General features: G+C 36.6%; 1 protein-coding gene across 1 annotated transcript in view; it reads right to left on the reverse strand.

The window, feature by feature from the left end:
* Positions 1-2,146: 2,146 nt before the first annotated feature.
* The window catches only part of LOC124353895 (meteorin-like protein), a 34,778-nt gene continuing 13,855 nt past the window's right edge, over positions 2,147-23,069 (reverse strand). Inside the window, exons 2-5 of the mRNA XM_046803945.1 lie at positions 8,109-8,333; positions 7,544-7,695; positions 6,587-6,643; positions 2,147-5,032 (exon numbers count right to left, since the gene is read on the reverse strand). Of these exons, the coding sequence (XP_046659901.1) occupies positions 4,683-5,032; positions 6,587-6,643; positions 7,544-7,695; positions 8,109-8,333 (784 nt within the window). The 3' untranslated portion in view covers positions 2,147-4,682. The remainder of the gene's footprint in view (positions 5,033-6,586; positions 6,644-7,543; positions 7,696-8,108; positions 8,334-23,069) is intronic.

Genomic DNA, 23,069 nt, shown 5'->3' on the forward strand with positions numbered 1-23,069 from the left:
TAGTCTGCAACATAAAATGTATGTAATACCACACGCCGTACATTACTTACACAGTTAAGGTGTTAAACGGTGTTTAACACGACATAGAACATTGCTTCTGATGTTTCCAGTTCGTTTGTGGAGGTAACTAAAAACTTCAAGGTTTTACGTAATTTCTAAACTGTTAAGAGTTCATGAAATACCCTTGACTACTTACATTACGCACTAGAATGTAATTTTATATTATTATAAATAAATCACTTTAAATTATATGTTTTCTACTATTGTTCGACCACAAATGTTCCAGTAATCATCTCGTACTTCTTTCATCTCGTTGGCTGTTTCAAATTCGTACAACAGTACGTTGATACTATGTGACCGAATATGATAAAAATAATATGTAGGCTATTAAATTATAACTTTTATATGTTTTCAATATCTGATTTGAAGGTACAAATGTGGAAAATGATTTTTTTCAATAGTAGAAACTTAAGTCACATTGTGAACATTAGCAGTACATTATATCACAGATGCAGCCTTTTTATCGACAAGGAAAATATTGATCGTGAACATCATCTACTACTGTTCTTTGATTAAAGGTTGTTATTGACGATGGATGTTTTGAAAGGAAGGTGGGCTTTTGGACATCCGAAATAATTATACGCAACAAAATAATTCTAAAGTATATAATACATACCGCATATCAAAACTCATTTAAACATCCATCTCCTCAGGTATAATTTGCTTTCAACATTACTTGCGAAATTAGATTGTGAGCATATTTCAGAGAATACCTAATGCAATCCGTCCCAGCAAACTGGGAATAACGATGCCACAATACCTATTTCTCAAATTCTTGGTTTTGAACACATTCTCTACGGAGAGTATGATCCAAGACAACCGATCTGAAATTAAAGAGACCAGCAAGGGTTTGCCGTTGACTATCTATTCGCGTTCCTTTCTTGTGTGTTTATTTTTTAATAGATGGTGGGATTGGCGTTATCATGATCCAAGTTCCTTAACTTTCATATCTTGAAAAGATAAGCTTAGAGATTGTCATAGTCAGTGGCGAACTGGGTTAAATCAAAAGTCATCCCTGCCCTACCCACCAGGTCTGCAATCCATCCGTCTGTAGTGTTATCATCCTCTTGTCCTGTGTTATCATCGTTATCAGTACTGTTCAGTTATTGTTTCTACCCTCTTTTCTATGGAAGCAACAAATTTATGGAAATGCCAACGAGGAGAGCTCCACTGCACTGTCGACTTCGTGTTCTGATTCATGCCACAGTGAATCCACATTTTTTCACTGAACTGTAATAGTAGGACAGTTTAAAAAATTATAAATCAAGGTAGATGCTGAACTTATCTAGGTCAACTCGTAATAGTTATGATCTGAGATCTTTCGTAAAACCGGGCGTTGAAGTCTCCAATGTTAACCAACATATTAATTTGATTGTTTGCCCCATTTCCCATTGCGGTTTTTAAAGTATTCTTTAAAATTTCCAGCACAGGAACCACTAACAGTTATCTCAAGAAGCTGCTGCAGAGGCAGTCGTCTTGATTTTAGCCTCGTAAGAATGACTGAACTAAAAACACTTTTACTTTCTATTTATGGTTGTATATTAATGTAAGGTGACTCAATTTCAAGATAAATTTATTACCCATCCAAACGCTGATTATCCAGAATAAAATATAGCATTATTTTGAAGTTTATTGTTATAAAACTCAAAACGTATACACGTTACCAGAAAAACTAAAAGAATGTATAATATTTTTAATAAGTAATTTTCCATAACTATATGACCAAAGATGGGGCTTGTAAAAATTTAATACTTTTCTTATAGTATGCAACTTCCTGTCGTTTCACTCTTCCTTAAAGTAAACAAATGTAACATTTCATTAATAAATAGTTGAACGGTAATTTGTAACTAAGACTAAAAAATTATTTTCCTTTTTTAATTTTGTAATTTTAATATAATATGATAAAAAACCAAAATAAATGATTAAGGACGAGATTTTTAAAATGTCTGCTATGAAGGTAATATTGAGTTTTAATATTGGTTTGTCAAAATTAAATGTACTTGAATTAAACTATTTAAAATCAAAACTACTTTTACATTCTTCAATACTTTGCTAAAAAGGTCACAAAAATAAATAAAATACACAGTTTAAAATAAAATTCACTTTTATTTAATTTCTGTACAATAAAATACATTTTTTCTATATGGAATGAGATCACAAAATGTACAAAAACAACGAATGTATTCACTTCAAGGCACCATGGCACATATATAGAAACTGTACAGTATTAGAATATTTCCAGCTCATGAGCAGGGCTGTAACTATAGTTCCTGACACCCTAGAAGAGAGGTATTTTAATACATTATATGTCAACCTATCTGGCGCTGCACAGATGGTCATTATTTAACCCCTATTCACCCAATAAACCTGATTGTTGAAGGGTGACATACTACCTATGACATACATAATCTCTTTGTAGTTATGGCCCTGCTCATGATATAAAGTATAAGACAAATTAAATTAAACAATAGGTTAGTGGTTAGCAAGAAACAGACAAGAACGAAATAATCTGTAGCAATACAATTTGGCACAAGGAATTCACAAAATATGTAAAAACATATAAAATATTTTTGGTATAAAATACTTACAGTAAAACATTGCAAATTCAACCCGAAGTAATAAAGAGGTAAGACAAATAATAGAGATTATTATAAAAAATACACCAAAAACAGATAATAAAAAAGCTCTTGAAGCATTTTAAAATAGTAAATTATTGTAAAAGAAAAAGTAATGTCAAATATTTCTGAAATTAAAAAAATTAATGAATAAAACTCAACAATTCACTATTTCCCAGTTTATCAATATAAAATATTGCACAAACAACAACAGAATATAAGTAACGACTTTATATCTAGTACTATACAATATACATCATATACAATAAAAATATAATAAACAAATAATTTCAAAAAACTAATTACAATATGTACTATTTTTATGTAATTAATTTTACATTTATACAAATGAATTAAAATATTTATACATTACTTTACAGTATAGTAAAATGCAATTCCATTAACAATTACTCTCTTTATAGATGTAAAACTTGCAACATACTTAAAAATTTAATACAAATAGGCAACAGTATTCTAATAATAATTGTTGTATTAATTTTAATCATACAACAATTATTATACATATATGGAATTTTAGTGATATGACATAAACAATAATGAACTGATTAATCTGAAATAAATCTAAGATAAGTTTGTATTAATCAATTAATAAATATGATTAAAATTACTATTGTTTTTAATGAATGAAACAAAATTAATACAATGTAAACAATTCTAATCAGAAGGTTAAAATAAGCGAAAAGTTAAATTCATTATTGAATTACAATTTCTGGAAGATAAATAGTATCTCTAGTTGAGAGTTTGGTTATGTAAAAGAATTATGCAGCTTTGTTAATAGAATGCCTGGTGATTTAACTTATATACTCTTGATAGTGATTTTAATATACAACAATACTAATTAAAAAAGAAACACTCCAATAACAACATTTTTACTTGTATCGGGCCTTTTGTTTCCAAAGAAAGTATTATCAGACCCACAACTGAAATTAAAGTGCTTATAATAGTATACACAATTTTGTGTTTAAATAAAATCACATATCATTAAAAAATTAAAGGAGAAAGTATTTTAAAACCAGGATGTATATTATATTATTATTGTAACAACTTTAATTTCAGTTGTGGGTCTGATGATGTTTTCTTTGTAAATGAAAGGTTTCACAAATTAAAAAAAAATATATTATTGGCGTGTATGCTTCTACAATGTACAAAAATACAACTTAAAATCAATTTAGTTGTTAAATAACAGCCTTAGAAAATTGGACAACAAAAGAGGAAACCCCTCTATCAGTTCACCAGCAATACTCGATTGGTCCAACTAAATAAAGTATTTGTACAAATACATTAAAATTATTTACAATCTGGTTTAATACACCTAACCTACACAGCATGGAACATCTCATGATTTTATCACAGAATTTAAAACACACATCAATATGAATGAATACAAAACAAATTAAAACAAGTGCCTAATATATGACCATTTAGAAAGAAGAAATGAGTAAGCCTAAGCCACTTCAAACTGAAAAGTAACTTCATAAACTCTTTTGTGAAATTAAAAAGTGACACTATTTTATGTTGTGAGAAAAAAAACCAAATGTTTGGTTTATTACAAAATATGTTATTTAAATTTCACCCAAAAATGTATTGCGAGTATTTCAAACATAAACAGTGAACTATTTATTAGTCAAACAATTTCAAGCACTATTCTTAACTTGTAAAGTAACAACAAAACATGGTATTCTATATTTTTCAGAAGGGTATTTATAGCACTGGAACCCTTCAGAATTGCAAAATATCGCGAATCAATGAACAATCAAAACTCATCAGGTGCTGATTCTACAAAAATACCAAAGGTCCTAAGCATATTCCTTGTGTTGCAATAAATTCACAATCTTTAAGGAATGCTTGTTTGGTCCATTTAAGAATAGGCTTTAGTTATTAAAAACTTGTTTGGCACGCCTAAAAGACGAAAGATCACAGCAACAGTGACGCCAAGAAAGGCACTTTTTCTTCAGAAAACACAGCACCAAAATATTCCCGAATGGATTAACTAATCAGAACGCAGTTTGCACTCCCACTCAGGTTCTCAGATCGAACTACTTCCACCCAGTCTTCCAGTCTTGGAGCGCAAGTGATGCTGAGATCCCCGAGCTTTCTTCTGGCCATGAATACAAATTCCCCGGTACCGTGCTTGGCGCCGCAATGTCCTGGCACCGTCAGTTCCACCAGGGTCTCTCTGCCTCCTGGCAGGACAGAGTTTTCCTCCTCTTCTTCCTCGCTTGACCATGACGTCACTCCTGAGGAGGAGTGTCGGAGGTGCTTGGTGACCTTTACCGTCACTGATGACGTCTGAGCATCTTCCTGGTTCTCGATAGCTCTGATGATACCTCTGGTAACTGGAAAAGAAAAGCACTTTAAAATCTCACTGTTTAGATAGAAAATAAGAAATTGAAGGTACAAAGAGTTACTTGTTAAAACACATAAGTTCAAATTCAATAATGTTTGTTAGCTGCACCATTTAGCCATCTATGATTACACAACATTCTGACTAAAAACTCAAGTTGAGCCTTCTGTTTTTTTTTTCTATGACTGACCAAACCGTTCATATGAGGTTCATTAAAGAGAGTTTTCCTATACAGGCAAAACAACCATCGATATATTGGAAGCACTCTGGATATAATGAGTTAATTTTAGAAACCAATTTAAAAAACCGAGGTCATTAACTTGAAAGTCCATCTCAAGATAAATAATAAAACGGTAAATGGAGGACTGATTTGTATTCCTAGGATTAGGTTTGATTTATTACTAAGGCTTTACCGTCCAGATTGAGGGGATTTATATTGTTTAGCAACTGCTGCCATAGCGACACGCGCTTTAAGTGATTGCTTGGACAAATAGCAAACAGCAAACAATGTTGTTGACTGTTGACGGACGAGACGAGGCAGCGATGGAAATATGGCGGCTGTTAACAGAGAGGTGATAAGAGAGTTGACACTGATAGCTAGGCCAACGTCCTCTGATAGCCTACGGCGGCGGCGCGCGGAGTTGGACAGATTGTGAAATGTTTGCTCTTAATTATTTATCATTGACAGATTGAATTATCTATTGGAGACGAAGGTGGATCTTGTGTTTACCGCTCCATGAAATATTTGCCAGAAATATTTGAAATTTGCACAAATTAATATTGCGTCCATATTTTTCGTGTCTAAAATAAGAATTTTGACATCCTAAAAATGGATTACTGGTGTTTTTTCATTCAAAGAGCAAAGATGGGCAGTCCCCAGAGGATTAGGAGGTCTGCAACTAATAATAAAAACCTAGTACATGGTAAGAAATGTAGATGCAACTCTGAAATTATAGAATGATTGCAGGAGCAAAGAAGGCACAACTAAATCGACCGTTCCTCAAAACACAACGCAATAAGCAAAATTATTAATGAATAATTAATTAATTTAACTAATAGAACATCTACAGATGGATAATCGCCAAAAACAGCAGTTAAAACCAAAATTGTTTAGTCCAAACTGTATAAATGAACGTCTCTGTTGGATATTTGCAACAGCTAATAGGATACTTCGTTTTTTTAACCAAGAGAGCGCTCTACGTCTATAACCGATATCGCGTATTAGCGATCGACCCGACCGCGTAGGCTATATAGGCACTAGCCGAACTTGAATTTTAATTTTATAAATTCTAGATTTTCTTTACCTTCGCCTTTAGTATTTATGAGTGTTTTTTGCAATTTATTTTTCCTTCTCACTTCCATTTAACACAAGAAAAAAACCGATCGCGGAAGAAAGTTCGATATCATGTAATACTCCCTATTAATTATAGTTGTGTGTTTTTATTTATTTTGCCGATAGTGGATCCAGAACAGGAAATAAGTTTAATAAAAGGATCACTTACAATTCTATGTTTTTAGAATATGTGTAATGTGAGTGGTTACTTACCAAGTTCGCTTGTGCAGTACGCATGCGTCATCTCCTCTTTGAGACACGGTCTGCATTCTGCAACAACAAACAATTGTGTGAGGGACTGCAGTTATTAGCGGGAATATTTATTTAGTGGTGGGAGATGGCAACAGTGACAGATCAGTTGGCACTGCAATTAGATCAGCTGGCAAGCTAACCGAGCAGCTGCCGCCTGCCGGATCCGGATGTCAATGCTCAGCCAGTGCACTGCCATATGATCTGTTTACTTGACCGTGTAATACTGTATAAATTATTCAGTAAGTATTCGTTGCCAATTTGTGGTTGAAGTTATTAAAACATTACTAATACGATGATTTCAAATCAGATTAAGCTTAGTGTGGTCGGATTTTTTAAAGCCGATTATAAAAAATATTACAATGTTTAAAATCTGCATTATAATTATTAAACATACATTGTTTTTCTAACATTTTGAGGTTTACAATTTGTAAAAAACTAATATTTGTAAGGGCTATACTTGGCTTACAAATAACGCAAAACTGTATGAATAAAATAAGTTGGTGGACTAGATAGCGTATTGTAACAATTCTTGAAAACGAAAAATATGCCATAAAATATTGAAACGTACATTATCATTATAAAAACGGTATTTTGCATAAACTAAATAGAGATGATTCCGCAAACACGGTAACGGCTTCATACATCTAAATATAAAAACTTTAATAAGTCTCATAAATAGCATCTAATATAATTAATATGAAATCATTAAGAAACATTAAATACTATTTTACAACACCTACAGTAAAAATGTTCTAAGCATGTAACCCTATACTATTTTCTTTTCAATAAGAAAATAAGATTATCTTAAAAATTTCACAACCGACCTGGGCATACTTAACAATAACCTGTGCTAATATAACATTTGTCGGGGGAGAATTAAGGAAGCGTTTTATATACACTATATAATAAAATAATCACCTTCAGCTGGGTCATAGGAGCCCTTATGTCTGGGTAGCGCTTCCAGATCATAGTACAGTTCGGCGACCTGCTTCGGGAAGGTTGCCGCTCCAGTGGCCTCCACGTACAAGGCAGCCTGGCCACCCCTCGAATGGAAACACCTCACTTTCTGCCTGTGAACATAAAAACATACGTTAATTTTTTTACAATGTTAGAGTATAGTTTATACCCTGTGTATACAAGTATAAACGAAGGCAAGTAAATAATTAGTCAACTCTCTTCAATTTCACTACTATTCAATTAACGAACATTGTACATTTAAAAATTCATTGGTCAAAATGGTGTTTTTAACATCCTTTAAAACTGCTTACGGTACATTTTACTATTTACTGTAAGAATGTGCCCTTTGTTAATTTTGTTTATATGAACAATTTGAAAACTTAGTATATTTAATTATCAGTGCAAATGGTTTGCATTGGAACTTTTCCTCCATAAAACTTTTTTTTTAACGTGAAGTTGTAATGGACGAAATTGAACATAATGATTAGAGTGGATATGATCGGATTTAAGAGACAATAATACTAACCTAGAATCTTCTTGGTCAATCAGTCTGACGAGTGATCTTGGGCCTTCCAGAAAGACGCGAGCTCCCGCCCATCCTGCGGAAGATTTGATGCATCCCCGGAATTCCCTCCCGGAGGAGCCCAGCCTCAGCAGTACCCTCAATGCACCTCCCGGGTAGCTCCACGTGACACGGCCCTGAGAGCACCTCAAGTATACAGGCGTCACGCCCTTAGCAGGGTGCAGGCCACTGGAACAAAAACAAAATCATTTTTATAAGATACTACTGTAAATTGATAGATTAAAAATAGATTCCAGAATACAATGTTTTGTTTCTCTCTCTCTCTCTCTCTCTCTCTCTCTTATAAATTGAACAAAACGTTATATCGTTTTAACAAGTTTTGGTGCCTACTATAGCAAGGATTAATAAATAATTGGGAAGAGGATTTCGAATTTGATTTCACAAAAATGATACAAGGTTTATAATTCTGACATATAACCTAGTTAAATTAACGATGGACTTGACAAAAACCCAGCTAAGATTTACTAATATTCATTACAAATGGTCGTTCAGAAGGAAGGGTGGGATCTAAGTTTCATATCGCGCCAGCAGTATTAGTCTTCGGAAGGCAGTAGTAATTAATTTTCACAAACTCAGCCTGCAGCATATAAGCCAGCATGATCATGGTTAATACTGCACGGAGCTAAAGCGTGGTCTGCCCAACAATGCCCGGGGTCCCCCGGTTTCCCCACACCTTGTACGGGCGGGCCGCTGACCTCCGTTGCGCCGCTTGGCCCCCGGCCCCCACAACGGGGTCGGGCTCTGGCTACACTTTCCCCACAACAAAAGATCTCTCCGGGCACCGAGCTTTGCTTTGATTACACCGAGCCGACCGACTCGCCTTAGACGGGTGCAGCAGCGCAAGATATTTTTGCACATAACGCACTTAGGTCCTCCACGGGCCGGATTAGTATCCGTCCACTCTCACATTCCGGCCTGGGCTGAGATTGCAAGAAGCAATTTCGGAGAGAGACGATAATTTGTATTAGACGCCGGGTCTCCGATCGCTCTTATGCTTCAGGTGAAAGTTACGCTCGTTGTACTGTTACCAAATAACAGTTATTTCAGCCAGTTGATACGTGTCGAATACGCTACGGCAAAAGTACTCTCCTCATTTCCGTACTATTTTATGCAGAAAGTCACATTTGTTTACGCATTCAAACAGTATTATCCAATGTTACATCGTTGCTGATGACGCTAATATTGTTTATTACGCTAATAAATGACCATTACATTTTGTAAATATTATTTTGAAATATATGTTTGGAAACATGTAGGTTTTGCAACTGGAATATGATAAATATTTCAAAATATGTACGCTGCTAATAGCGAGGTAAACGACGAAACAAGTAAATGTGTATGAGTGTATAGCCCAAGAGCAAGCGGATTAGGACAACAAACAACAACAAGAACCGACAATCAAACTTGAGGAACCACAAATGAGTTGTGGTCAGTGGCCATTCAATACGTTACCGGGGCAACCAACCATGAACCACTGGAGATGAATGAATGGATTTTTCTCATCGTTTTCTTCGCTTGGCATCGTATTAAGCGACAACCTCGTTATCAGTAACAATCATAGCAAAGTAATAGATTAAAAAAACTGTTGCATCATTGCTAAGTTAAATAACGACAATGGACAGTAAGTACTAAATAGAAACGTTACACCTCTGAGATAAATTATTTTCATTAATTAAAAAGACAGCTACGAGTTCTAAAGATGAAATAATAACGACACCGTTTGGAATGTAAAGCCAACGACCCGTCTTGAAACGTGTGGTATACAACCTGCGAGACAAAAAGTCCAAACAAGGCGAAGACAATGTCTGTTTATTATTAACATATTCCTTGAGTAGGTGTCCGCCGTCAGTTGGACCTTGTTTCACCCTTACAAGTCTCAAAGAGAAAAAAACAAAGAGTAACAAATGGTAGGACAGGAGGAGTGTTATATATCAAGGCGTTGGCCGACCGGTCATCCCACGGCCTTCCATATATCATCAGCTGGCTAATCCACTACCTCCTACGTCACGTGGTCACTGCCACCAGAACTGCTGTTCACTGTTTATGATCTAAACACAGCACATCGGCAAATATTTAGTATAAAGTGTATGCCAAAACAACGAACTGCTGCGGATTCTGACAATGAGATTTACGAAGAATCTTATTTTTTTGTGGTTACAAATCTATATAGGCATTACTCGATTTCTTCCAAAACGACCCCTACGAAAATATTTTGACTCCATTTAGACCTAATTGCAGAACTTGTATATTTGATATAAAATGTTTATGATAAGTTGAAAACCTGAATATACTACTTACTTTGATATCAATGTAATTTTGGATCAAATTGAAGAAATGTTTCACGGCGAATTGAAAGTCTATACAAAACAGAGAATTGTTTGTAAGCACAAGTCTTTTAATAGTTGAACCGCTAAGAGAAATATTTCATTGCATTGTTTTAGAATGTTCAAAGGCTCCACAAATTTGCCTTTATTTAAAGACAGTACGGTGTCCTTTTGGATCAAAGCATGTAAGCTGCAGGAAGGTGCTATTAATTGGCACTAATGTAGATCGCACAATAATATTCTCAAAGCCGGTTGTGCCAAAAAAACTTCATGCGGGAACATTATAACACGTCGAATGGAAGAGGAAGAAGTCGTGAAAGCAAACGGGAACTGAATTAATGCAAAACTAACGCTAAACCACCCCATCCGCCAGAGGTAATCTACGATAATTACGGGTTGAGAGACGAAATGTCAAAGAAACCCTCCGTCATCAGTCCAGTCACGACGGCGGGAGATTAACAAAAATAATGGTTGTGGTCGCGCCAGCGCGCGCAGTGGCTCCTCCATGCTGTCTCTGCACAAGACACCTGAGTGAGTTGCGTCGCGTCGTCTTGAGGACAAACTGAGTAACTTACCCAATAACTGAATTCATTCTTGGGTCAGATTTCAAAAACAACATCTAGAGCTGCAATTTTAAACCAGGAGTGAGATTTGGTACTTCTGGAATTTCTGATTATGACTTTATTAGCCTTAGAAGGTTTAGCCATTTATATGTTAAGAAGATTATCAAAAGGACAAAGGAGTACAGTTGTTACTTTGTATATTTGTACATTTAATGATCAACACATCAACATGTCCTTTTACAAAGTTGAAACCAATACTATACAAATGATCTAATGGATGAATCAAAGTATAATATTTAGATTCTAGATAATTCATATTTTCATGCTATTTAAACGAAACAAAATCCAGATTTTGGAAATTACCTGGTACCCATGTAGCCTAATCATTTAAAAAGTGATATAAGCATAATTGAAAAGTTTGGTTATGTATGCCTTAATAATTTAATTTAAATGTTTCATGTTTTTGCTCTAAGACCGTACATTCAGAATATTTTTAAATTCTCAAGTTTATTTGTAATATATTATTAATTTATCATCTTCAAATTGAATGCTCTGTACTTAATTTCCATTTTTTTCCATTTCTTTTTTTTTATATTTAAACAGGTTAAATGTTACCAACCTCTGAAATCCCTCTGACTTCCATCCATGTGTTCCCACTACAGGCCACACAGTTGTTGCATGTTACTCAAGTTTACTATGTGTAGCGTACAACAACTGGCCTGTCCTTGTTACAACAGCAAGCTAGCGCTCGTGTCTCTGCCTTTCACCCAGTTCACCTTTACGTGATCTTGACCCAGCGGCATGGACCCTGTCAGTACCACGGCTGTAGGTTACGGGCAACAGTTGTGAAATTATCGACCCAAAACCAGTTTTCCAATAGTACCTGGATGTGATTAATCTTCACAGACATATTTATCAATTCGAAACCTTTGATCTCGCTTTGCCTCGCCACTTACACAACGACAGTTTTTACATGACCCAGTTCAATCAACTGATAAGTCAGTATAGAACTTATGGTCATATCCAACTTTTACCAACACTGAAATAAAAGAATTCGAATAAATCTTGTAATAACTTTTTTATGATTCCTAATCCTGGTTGTCGTGTTCTGACTAATTTGTTCATCTTTTCATACCCAACACAGAAACCCGAGTTTGAATGTTTCAGTGGATTGTAGTTAAGATCACAACTGCACAGCGGACACTGGTCATGAACATCACATTCTGGATGAAATGGCTAGAAAGCCTGTTTGGACATTGTCCAGCAAAGTTAATTTTGCAGTTAGAACTGGTGAGGAGGCTACAAATCATAATTCAATGTGCGGCCGAACTAAACAGCAGTAACTGTAGTTTTTTATGTATTAAGGCCATCAAAAGGTTTAGAGGGTCTCCAAATGAGAAAGATCGCTCGTTGCAGGTCTGATGCACATATGAATCACAGAAGAACGAAGAGTTGAAGATGATACGTAAATCCTTCACTTCGGATCAACTTCTAAATAGTGTTATAGGAATTGAATGTTCACTACCTTATTTGGAATTACCTAATCAGTTTACTACGACGTATAAAATTTCATGGGCAGAAAATTCGACAACGTTTCGAACCACTGCACTGCGCGTCATCAAGTGGAGTGATCGCGTTTCGCGCAGGGCGGGTCCATTACGCGCAGGTGGCCAGCGTCAAGGTTCGCCGCGTTCACTGTGGCTGTTCCGAGATTACATTACATTCCTCCTGTTCTTTTGTCACTCACGAAGTCAATGAGCGAGATCCCGGTCCACGAACAGGCGCATGCGCCCATTACTGTATGCGCCCATTATAGTCGGCGACAAAGGGAGTGTTATTAACCATTGTGCGCATGCGCGACCCGGTCGGTCGTGCGCGCTCATGTTTTGTCATGTTAATTGTTGCCGAGAGGACTGCTGCGCTATAATTAGCTAAAAAGTAAGGTTAGAATGTTATTAGCCCTCCTGTTGTGTTCAGGACAATTTACTCCGGTCGTAATGCACGTGTTTTATTTGACTCCTCACTAATGTTTTGTCGGATTGAATTTCTTCAGGTAGTTTGTTTTGCATTTAAATTACCTCTACTCCTTCCATTTATGTTTCGTCATTTTCTTTTTGTTTTTATTTAAGATTAATGTATATATTTTCTTACAATTAACATCACGTCCAGCCATTTATTAGAAAAGTAATTAAATTACGTAATATATTTACGTAATGACGTTGGTGTGCGTCATTGTAGATTATAGGCCTAAAAAGATCCGAGTCATTGTTGGATATTTCACTTAAAAGAATCAACACCACGACAGCCTTAAAAAATGTAGGTTGTTACTCGGGTTGCGGAAGTACACTGTCCAGATGTAGTATTTCCCACCAAACAGGCCCATTGACAAAGGACCTATGAATGAAGATGAGATACCGACCGAGTGGCACCTGTCCAGCGGCATTTTGCCGAAAAAATAAAGGTTCGAAACTATATCCCTACGGTACGCCACATCACGGATAGTCCCGACCCTGTTCTACGCGATATCGGGTGACCTCGGGGGTCAGACAACCCCTCCCCCGCCAACCATATGTTGGAGGCCGTCCCAGCGGTGCCCGGGGGCAAGCAAGGCCTGGGCGCCAACTGTAATAAATCTTCTGGGACTAGCCACAGGGTATCCTGCATGCAAGAACTCAGATAAAAATGTGAGCGAGGGTAAATTATGATTACTGAAAATATTTTTGAATGATCAACTCTCCTCAATATCAGTTAGTGTATTATTAAGATAAATTACGTTCTACATAGGAGAGCAACACTTCTTTACTTAATACTTTCCTTCTTGCAAGGAGAGGATACTGCTATTCATTAAACTAAATACTTTTCAAATGTACATTTACTGTGTTCTATAATCGAGCTGTCATAATAAAACGAGATCATGCTCTGCTTGAATTCAGTAATTTTAAGTAAATCCAAAACAGAAATAAATGGATGAAAGCCCAATTCTTACTTCGAGTGAAGTAGCATTCACTACAAGACAGTCAAGAGGACGAAGCGGTTATTAGGTAGGATTTGAATGATTCAATCTCCGGTCTTGATATTATCGCCGGAATGAATAATTAATTATCAGACTAATACATTTTATCTGTGTTGGTTCCATCTATATCTGATTCTGAATAGAGAATTATACTAAAAGCGTTGTGAAGACGATACATAAGGGGTTAAGTAGAGAATTACTATTTTCGTTTAGTTCAGTAAGCCTCATGCAAAATAACAACTCATTTGATTGCATTTTTAATAAATTTAAAAACATTTGAACTTCAAATACTGATGGTAAAAATTTGATGTATAATCAAATACCAGACGAAATTTATTTCAAGTAGCCTATGTGTACACGAAATTGTACCATCTCTTATTTTATTATTGATTATAACAAATAGAGAAATTATGTCCCTTTTTGAATTGCGAAAGAAATCTGTTTTGACAGTTAATACTCATTATCTACTTTAGCAAAATTAAGTCCAAGCCTGTGGCTATAAATGTTACGATTAACAACACCCACCGATAACTCGGTGAATTTTGAAATTATGGGTCGATGTAACTAATACGTGTAAGTTATTTTATTTAACATTTTGACAAAAGATTCGAAATTCCGCCAGCCCTCGAGGAAAATATTTACGTTACAACTTCTTAAATAGGTTTTCCTAATAGAATGGTTTAGTTTTTGTTTAGAATAAAAAGTGTGATAACGTGTTGAACAAAAATATATTTTTCGTTTCTAACGCTCTTGACTTTCCTATGCAACTTAATTACAAAGATTTTATTAGTTCACATCTAAAAGCTAGATGGAAGTAGCGTAAAGGAAAACAGAGAAATGGTTGCCTTTCCACCACAACTTTATAGCAGATCCTGAAAACTGCATTCACTCAACTTATCCGCTCAAGATGAATGAATCAATGTTAAAATTGATAGACGAAATCGATTTAGGTGACAATTTCAATATAATAATCTATGTGAGAATTTAACGATGGCAGTCTTGGCGTCAGTTTGAGATATAATTAATATATATATATGTTAAATTACAAAAGTAAGTATAAATGGTTATCTCGTTGTCAATTTAAAAAAATATAGCTGACATTTTGAAGACAGAATTTATACGTCATGTAAAAAGTTCCTGGCGGAAATGATCTGCCTGATGATTTGAAGATCTGTTATAAATGAGCTAATAGTGAACAAGACAGCTTCCCTGCATCTCACATCAATGTGGTGAGGATACAAACCAGAACGACCTTGCCCAAAGATTCCACGGTAACCCCCACAAATTGCCCACCCGAATCACCACTCCATGACCCTATTCCTCAGTCACGCACGTTATCCCCCCCCCCCTCTATGGTCGGTTACAACACCAGTCGTGCCGCCGAATCATGATCGTGAGAATAAGAAATTGTTAATCACCTGCTAAATGCCAGGCTACAACCCGGAGGCAACCAGTACCGGTCAACAGCAGGCGGCACGAATACTCAACACATCTCATAATATTACTTCAAACTATTAGATGTTACGTTAAGGTTCTATGATTTCCCGATTCCGCATATTTTACGTTTTGTCTATCGCAATCATTTGCAACTGATCATTCATTCTTTAGTTTTACTATTTGAAATTGTGAGCAATTTTGGAAAATAAAATTGCAATCTTACGTACTGAGAATTTTGGCAGTCGTTGCTTCCGTGCTTAATAAAACATCTTAACAGTAATATCGTTGCTGTAATGGTCATTCATTCCAAAGTAAGTAGTTGATTTATTGGTTTTCCTATACATAAGGTAACAATTAATGCCAGAGGATAATAAAATGAGTATTTATTTTCTACGTATATTTAATACTGTAGAACCCATTCTTTTGTAACAAAATCCTGGATCATCCTTGGATGTAAATCCTCACGCCGCATCTTCCCTTTCACTCTCCTTGTTTCCGTCAAGTCTTCCTTTATTTTACAACCTTCGTTCCCGTCGCTATCGTAAGCTTTCTGTTTATTGGCCCGCAAACGCGAGATTTCATTACTTCGTGACCGGACTATCTCCGCAGTCCCACGGTTACGCAAGCAATCCTGTCAGGTTCTGGTTAGACGGTACGGGCATTTCATTCATTGCTGTGTGAATCCTAGATATAGACGGTAACACAGAGCGTTTCTATGATAGAAGGGAAGAAATCGGATGATAGAACGGGCTTGAATCCCTTTAAGACATTGGTAACAGACAATAGCTAAACACTTTAGCCACGAGTATAAAAACGAAAAAGGTCTCAATATGGATCCTTGCGGCACACCAGACAATAGCCGCGGAATGCTGAGTCATAAATGTCACCCAGTGAAATATTGGAATTGGACTGATTTGATGACCACGACTGTAACCCACAACACGGCCAGAGACGCAGGCGACGCGGCGCGAGCTTTTTACAGAGCAATTTTAGCGGTGACACGGAGCCCCGACAGTCGGCTTGACCTTGGCGGCCATTTTGGACCAGCTGTTGGTATTGACAAGTGGATGTTTGATTGTTGACAACTGATAAGGCTGCAGCGACAACACAAACAAGAGATTAGCTCCAAGATCTCCTTCTTACACAACCTAAATTTGTTTGTTGTTCGACAAGAAGAAGAAAATTCCTCGTAATACAGGAACAGATAAACATCTTTGTTTTCGTTGCGACGACGTTGACGTGTCAATAATAGACAATTTAGAGGATTTCCATTCCCTGCTGTTTTTATTTCGTATTTTATGTATTACAAACAAATTGGTTCTGTAATAAGGATTTAATCTCTGGCTTGTCTCGAAAAAGAAATTACTACTACATAATTCAACTTGAAAGCAATCGATACAAGAGAATCGCCATGTTATTAATTTATAGATAACAGAAACGAATGATGAATATTAAGCGCAGATTAATGTGTTTGTAAGACGTACCTAGTATATTTGGTAATAATATGTATTTTATGGGAATTACAAATATAAATATAAAATTATGATAACATTTGGGGAGATTATCGTATTTAGGTTTAAACTGCCAGTTATGATTTATAGAATTTACAGTTAAAAACTTAACCAATCTTTAGTTTAATGTAAAAGAGACAGTACACTTGTCACAGTAAAAGAAGAGAACAGGTGGAAGATATCAAGAGGCAGTGATATTTTCCCTCCAACCCCCCCTCCCTATCTGCGGCCGCCCTACCTGCGCTGCACATGTTGGCACCACTTGTCTCATTCCTGCACCCTCCCACCCTACATAGCTTAGTCACCCTACACGGGAAACGGGCGATTTGTAGCGGGAAGATAATGGGGCACAGATCTGTTCCTTGCGGGACCTTCTGTTGTGATTTTTGTTCCGAGCTCCTTTGAGGAGATACGGATTATATCCATACTCCGGTAAAATCGTAATCTATTCATCCTTTAAAAGCACCATGACTCGATAGGTGTGCGATTACATCTTTGTAGCATAGACAATATATCCAACTGGCGTTTTACACAAACTGAATCCAACAAATATTAAAAGGATCCGGATTGAACACACTAGTAAGGGATAATATTACGTTATTAGAACCTTAATTGTATTATAACAAAGCGTAATTTCATTACAGCCGGTAAAGATCGGCTATTGATATAATATTCCATGACCTGTTTAATTTTAAGAAACATGAAATATATTAATTTATAGAATACTAAGATTATGGGCTAATAATGAATAACCTAGTGCTGAAAATCTTTAAGTTTATATGCATACCTTGAACGAACTTTGAAGTATAATACGATCGCAATTTTATGTGGTAAACCCTCATTGACCACGATCGTTCATAATTTTTATCTTGTTGAAAAAATTCGTCGGTTCTGGCAACCTAAAGTAAAACGTTACGATTGTGACAAACACATTTCGTAGTTTCGTGAACTGCCATCTACTGTCTTCTTAAGATGTATTGACTCATAAACACAACATTATTGTATTATTGTTTTATGCTTGAGTCACACTCCAGTATGGTAAAAATAACAAGTAATCTTATCTCAGTAATAGCGAATTTATTAAAAACAAACTACCGTCCATATATTTAAGGGCCTATTATGCGGCTGGAGTTTGCGGTTTTTTTTACAAACCATCAACTGTTCTTTCAACAAAGGAGTTATTATTTTAGTACAGGAACGTTTCTTGCTCAGATTAATCGATTTTACATCGATAAATAAGGTGACATCGTAAATCCTTTAACACCGTACTTTGCACTCGTACCACTTTGTCCTTGGAGATTTACGAGGGGGAGTAGTTGGAGGTAAGGATTCAATAAGAATTAATTTAAATAAGATGGCGCCAGAAAGACAGGACCGCCCACTGTACAGACGAGCGGAGCGTCACTGTAACACTCCACGTACGACCATCTGTTTGTTGGGAACGCAGAAAACTGAAGGCGTTTCGGGTGATTTCACCGGAACTCGCGGAGAAGGTAAGGATGGATCGGAAACAACCGAAGAAATCCGATTAGAACGACGTACCTGGGCCTGATGGCGCGGGAAATGACCGGCTGATCAGCGCATGGGGCATTGTTGCCATTCTCCGTGCAATTACCGCCATATGGCCTCCAGCTCTGCTCATGCGTACCTAGTACTTTGTCTGTATTACAAGTAGGATGTTCCTTCACCGCAATCCTTAAGGTACACAGATCGCACCTTGTCACACTTTTAACAAGAAGGAAGGGCCTCGTTTGTGAATTTAAAACACGAAAACATTAAAGTAATTGCAGTTGTCTAGTTGTTAGTATATTTTCGCACTTGTAAGTCTTCAACTACATAATAGTTGGACAACTTACTCTTCAGTCTTCAGACTCAACGAGTCTTCAACAACTGAGGAGGAACCATTTTTAAGAGTGTAATGAGTAATTAATTTGAGATTTCAATCTTTCCCTAACCAACATTAAAGCCAAAATTAATTATATTACGCAATTTCTCATATAAAACTAAAAAGAGCTTTTCTTAGTAGGTTTGATGAAAATGACATATTCAGACGAGCATTTTATTAAAAAATCACTATTCCAGATATTACTGCAAACAATGAAGGACTCATCTTATCGATTTAGTACGGGCCAGTCACAATAGTCTGCTTTACATCTCGGATTTTTTCCCTATTAAATGGTATCTTTTAGTTTAGACCAGGTATTTTTTTCACAACAAGAGGAGCAGTGAGAAAGTCTTTAAAAAGTACTAAGAAAACGATCATTGCCCAACACTTAGGATGGGGATGTACACTGATATCATCATTTTAGTATCTATCTGAACTACAAATAGATCATTTTGGTTTGTCAAAAACCAGTAATAATGACTCTGCAAGTCAAATTATGTTGTACTGCTTCCATCAAGATTAGTACAGAAAAGTTCAACTGCGGAGGTGCCAAGTGTATTTATAAGACAGGATTACTAGATGTCTGCCGATTGAGAGTTTTACATTTTAGAACAAAAATGTCGAAAGCCGTTCAGTAAAGAGTGATCTACAACGACTGCGGGAGAGGTTTCAGAGAACATTTGGTCAGCTAACGGTCTCCAGAGCACCTCTCGCCCGGGGAGAGCCTAGCATGGCTGTGGCAGGGCGCGGCTGTGGAGCACAATTATGTAAATCCACTCGCCCGCGCCCTGGAGATAAAGCTTTTATTGTTACAAGCACAACAATACAATGGCCTATGCCTTGGTCACGTGACGGCCAGAGTACCTTTGTTGTCTGGCCGTATCACGGTCCGAGTGGGTTAAGAGGGTATTGATAGCTCTTAGTCTTTTATTTGTTCTTGTACTATACTTTTAGTGGAGTCGTTCGTTGGAGGGCCACACTGACGCCACTCATGATTACCCCAGTAAAACTTTTAGGTCCGGCATTGAGAACACTACAATAAAAATCTTTGAAGCAGTCGTACTGACCTTGACAGCTGACTAAAGTTTAATCTCGGGATATACAAATTGCAGATCAAGTACAAGTTTTAAATTTAAATATACCAATCATAACTTAGCCAAAACTTAGGTATTGGCCATTACTATCAATAGAATCAATGAACCAGTTAAATTATTGGTATTTGAATCATCACAAACTGTGGTCTCACACTAAATGGAATGCGAGTCAGATAAAATGTAGGAGATAACAAAGGGAGTTGTTGAAAATGAATAAAAAATTTTAAATCAGTTTATTACGTTTACTTTAGTATTCCTTTTGTAATTTAATTGAAACAAAAAAAAAATTGCTAACAGGCTTAAATCCAGTTTATTTAACACTTAATAAAAATAAGTGGCCACCGATAAAAATAACCACCTGCATATCCAATTTGTGAAATACTGATATGAAAGTGTCTTGATTTAGGGAGCAGGTGTGGGACCATTTTTGAATTGATTTGCAGCCTCTCGCTGAGGGTTCCCATTTCACAAGGGCGGATTGAACAGGAAACACATTCATCCCAACATATCATTGTGTCCATTGCCGCTACACACTCGCCCCCTTACGACCTCACCACCCCTTGTCATATTTTAGCCTCCCGGCCCTTCCTTAATTGGCTTCCCTCCTTGGAAGATTTTCTAGACTGTTTATTTTTCTTTAGGGACGAATTTGAAAGTAGAACCAATCGAGTCAAATATTTATGAAGATGTTAAGGCCCTTTTTTACTACCAGCTGTTTAGTAAGCACGAGGAAAAAAATAAATATTGCGTCACAATTCAAATTCCCAACACTCTTCCTCTATGAGATAACCAAATTAATGGCATAAAGTTGGTTGGGGACGTGTTGGTCCCTGCTTAGTTTATAATAAGGTTGTGTAATCAAAATATTGTAAACATTAAAACAATGGAAACTCAAGCACTATGATCGGTTCCGTAACCATTGCGTCATAATTAGCTACACATAAACATGATTGGAGTTCCCCAAGAATTAACCTTGAAACCACTGCTTTTCTCGGCATGATAGGTCAACTACACACCAATCTGCACGACGGTTGGGATTCAAAAGGTTCGGGTGTAATTTCGATTCCCACGAGATAAATCAAACACGGAACCGACCTTGAGAAAGAGCGGGATGTTGATGAAGACGAATGACTGGAGAAACAGAGGAACATCCATTAGACTCCAACAAAGAAAGGTAGGTACCAACTGGGGTTCGCTAATTTCCCAAACCGGTGGTTTCAAACGGACGCGCCGCCGTTTCCTAAGTGTTTCGGTTACCGTCATCAGACAACCCCGGCGGCGCCCGGGCTCTAGCCGCCTAAGGCCACCCAGTTTAAGCTAATGACAGAGGCCCACTGAAATTTGATAATTGCGCGTAACAACTGGGTAATTGTCTAATGTTGGTTTGTGGCAGGCTTCGGAAATTGACACTGTTCTTAGAACTTCGGGATTTGGTTCGTCCCGCTAGCCTTCAATTATACTACACCGTCGATCCAAAATGGTCATTTTTTAACCATCGGACTGTGTGATATCGAGAACTGTTTCTTCAGAAATATTAAAGAGGAAACTCAATTTGCACTCTTGAATAGTGTTGGGTACCAATAAATAATTTTAGAAATACATCAAAATTTCTCTTACGACATCAACAGTCGTTTTAGACGACTGTAATTATGAAGCAGTTACTCCATATCCTTCAACAAAAAAGGTACGTTAACGATCTAAAGGAAGGGAAACGTGATGCCATTTTCACTCGAAGAAGGTTTACAGCCACTTGGGCCAGTAGTGGAGCGGTGCTCATGTGCTAGGGTATTACTGTACACTGGGAAAGTCGTAACTAGCACTCGTGGTGAAGTTTACAACAGCTAATGACAGCCGGACAGAGAGGCAAGGCGTGGTTAATGTGGCGCTGGCTCATCCGAGCGTAGAAGAAACTAGGCGTTTGGCTTCTGGTAGACAAAATATGCTCTGCAAATGTCGACCTAACCCGTTTTACGTCACATTTACAAAAATGTGAATAAAGAATCACAAATGAGTTTTTTATTCTCCCACGCCCATTGTAATAAAAAAATTACAATCTAAGAGTGTGGCTAAATGCAGCTTTCTGTTTCTGAAGGGCAGAATAATATTTAAAAATATAAACCTGTGGTATTATTGCCTTACATTTCGGAAAGGGTATATAACACATAAAGGACTAAAATATTGTTGGCTTATAATTTAAACCAAAACTTACAACTCCACAACTTAAATTGAGGAATATACATACATTATGATTACTAATACACAGTATAAAGGTGTTGACCCTTAGAAAAAATATAATAAAAATGCTCTTACATTTGTAGAAAGGTAAATGTCATCGGCACTTTTGATAAGTGTCTGCCACCGCGTTAATGGAGTTGGAACGTGTAATTTTTCATTATAAATTAGAACGAGCCGGTGCATTAATCAGACCAGCAATTACCATATTGATGTCTTAGGAGGATGAAGTGTGCAGCGGGAATTTTGGGAGTGGAGGCCATGGAGGGGCCTGGGGCAAATCCATTTGGTACCTGTCAGTCCCTGCGTTATTAGACTGGCCGGGTCGTCCTGTCTCAGTAATAGAATACAATAATCGACTGTCCAACTTTCAACTGGACCATTTGTTCCCTTGTTCTTTGGGTTTCTCTACTGATATTCTTCTGTCAGACTGATATAGTTTAGAACACCTATTACGCAAGAATTGTAAATGGAATTGGTTACTTGTTCAAAGACACAAGATAGTAACAACAAATCCTATGCTTAATAATAGAAAAGCACATTTTGAAACATAAACGTAAACATGTTTTTGGTCTGGTTGAATCTGATCTTGTTATATGGTGAAGCATGTTTATGATAATCATGAATCATGTTTGAAGGAGTGGTTAGTATCGACTTCTGTAGTGCATCATTTGTGATCGTAATCCAGGTGTACGGAATTTTATTCATTTGGAGCGTGTTTTGACTTTAGCTTGCACGTCGATTTTCCACTCAGATACCTAGGCGTACTGTAAGTAAACACAAAATAAGCTCTAAATTTACTTACGTCTTACCGCTGTAGGGATAAAGAATTGTCTGTTAACTGA

This window comes from Homalodisca vitripennis, chromosome 2 (genome assembly GCF_021130785.1).
Source record: "Homalodisca vitripennis isolate AUS2020 chromosome 2, UT_GWSS_2.1, whole genome shotgun sequence".
Lineage (NCBI taxonomy): Eukaryota > Metazoa > Arthropoda > Insecta > Hemiptera > Cicadellidae > Homalodisca > Homalodisca vitripennis.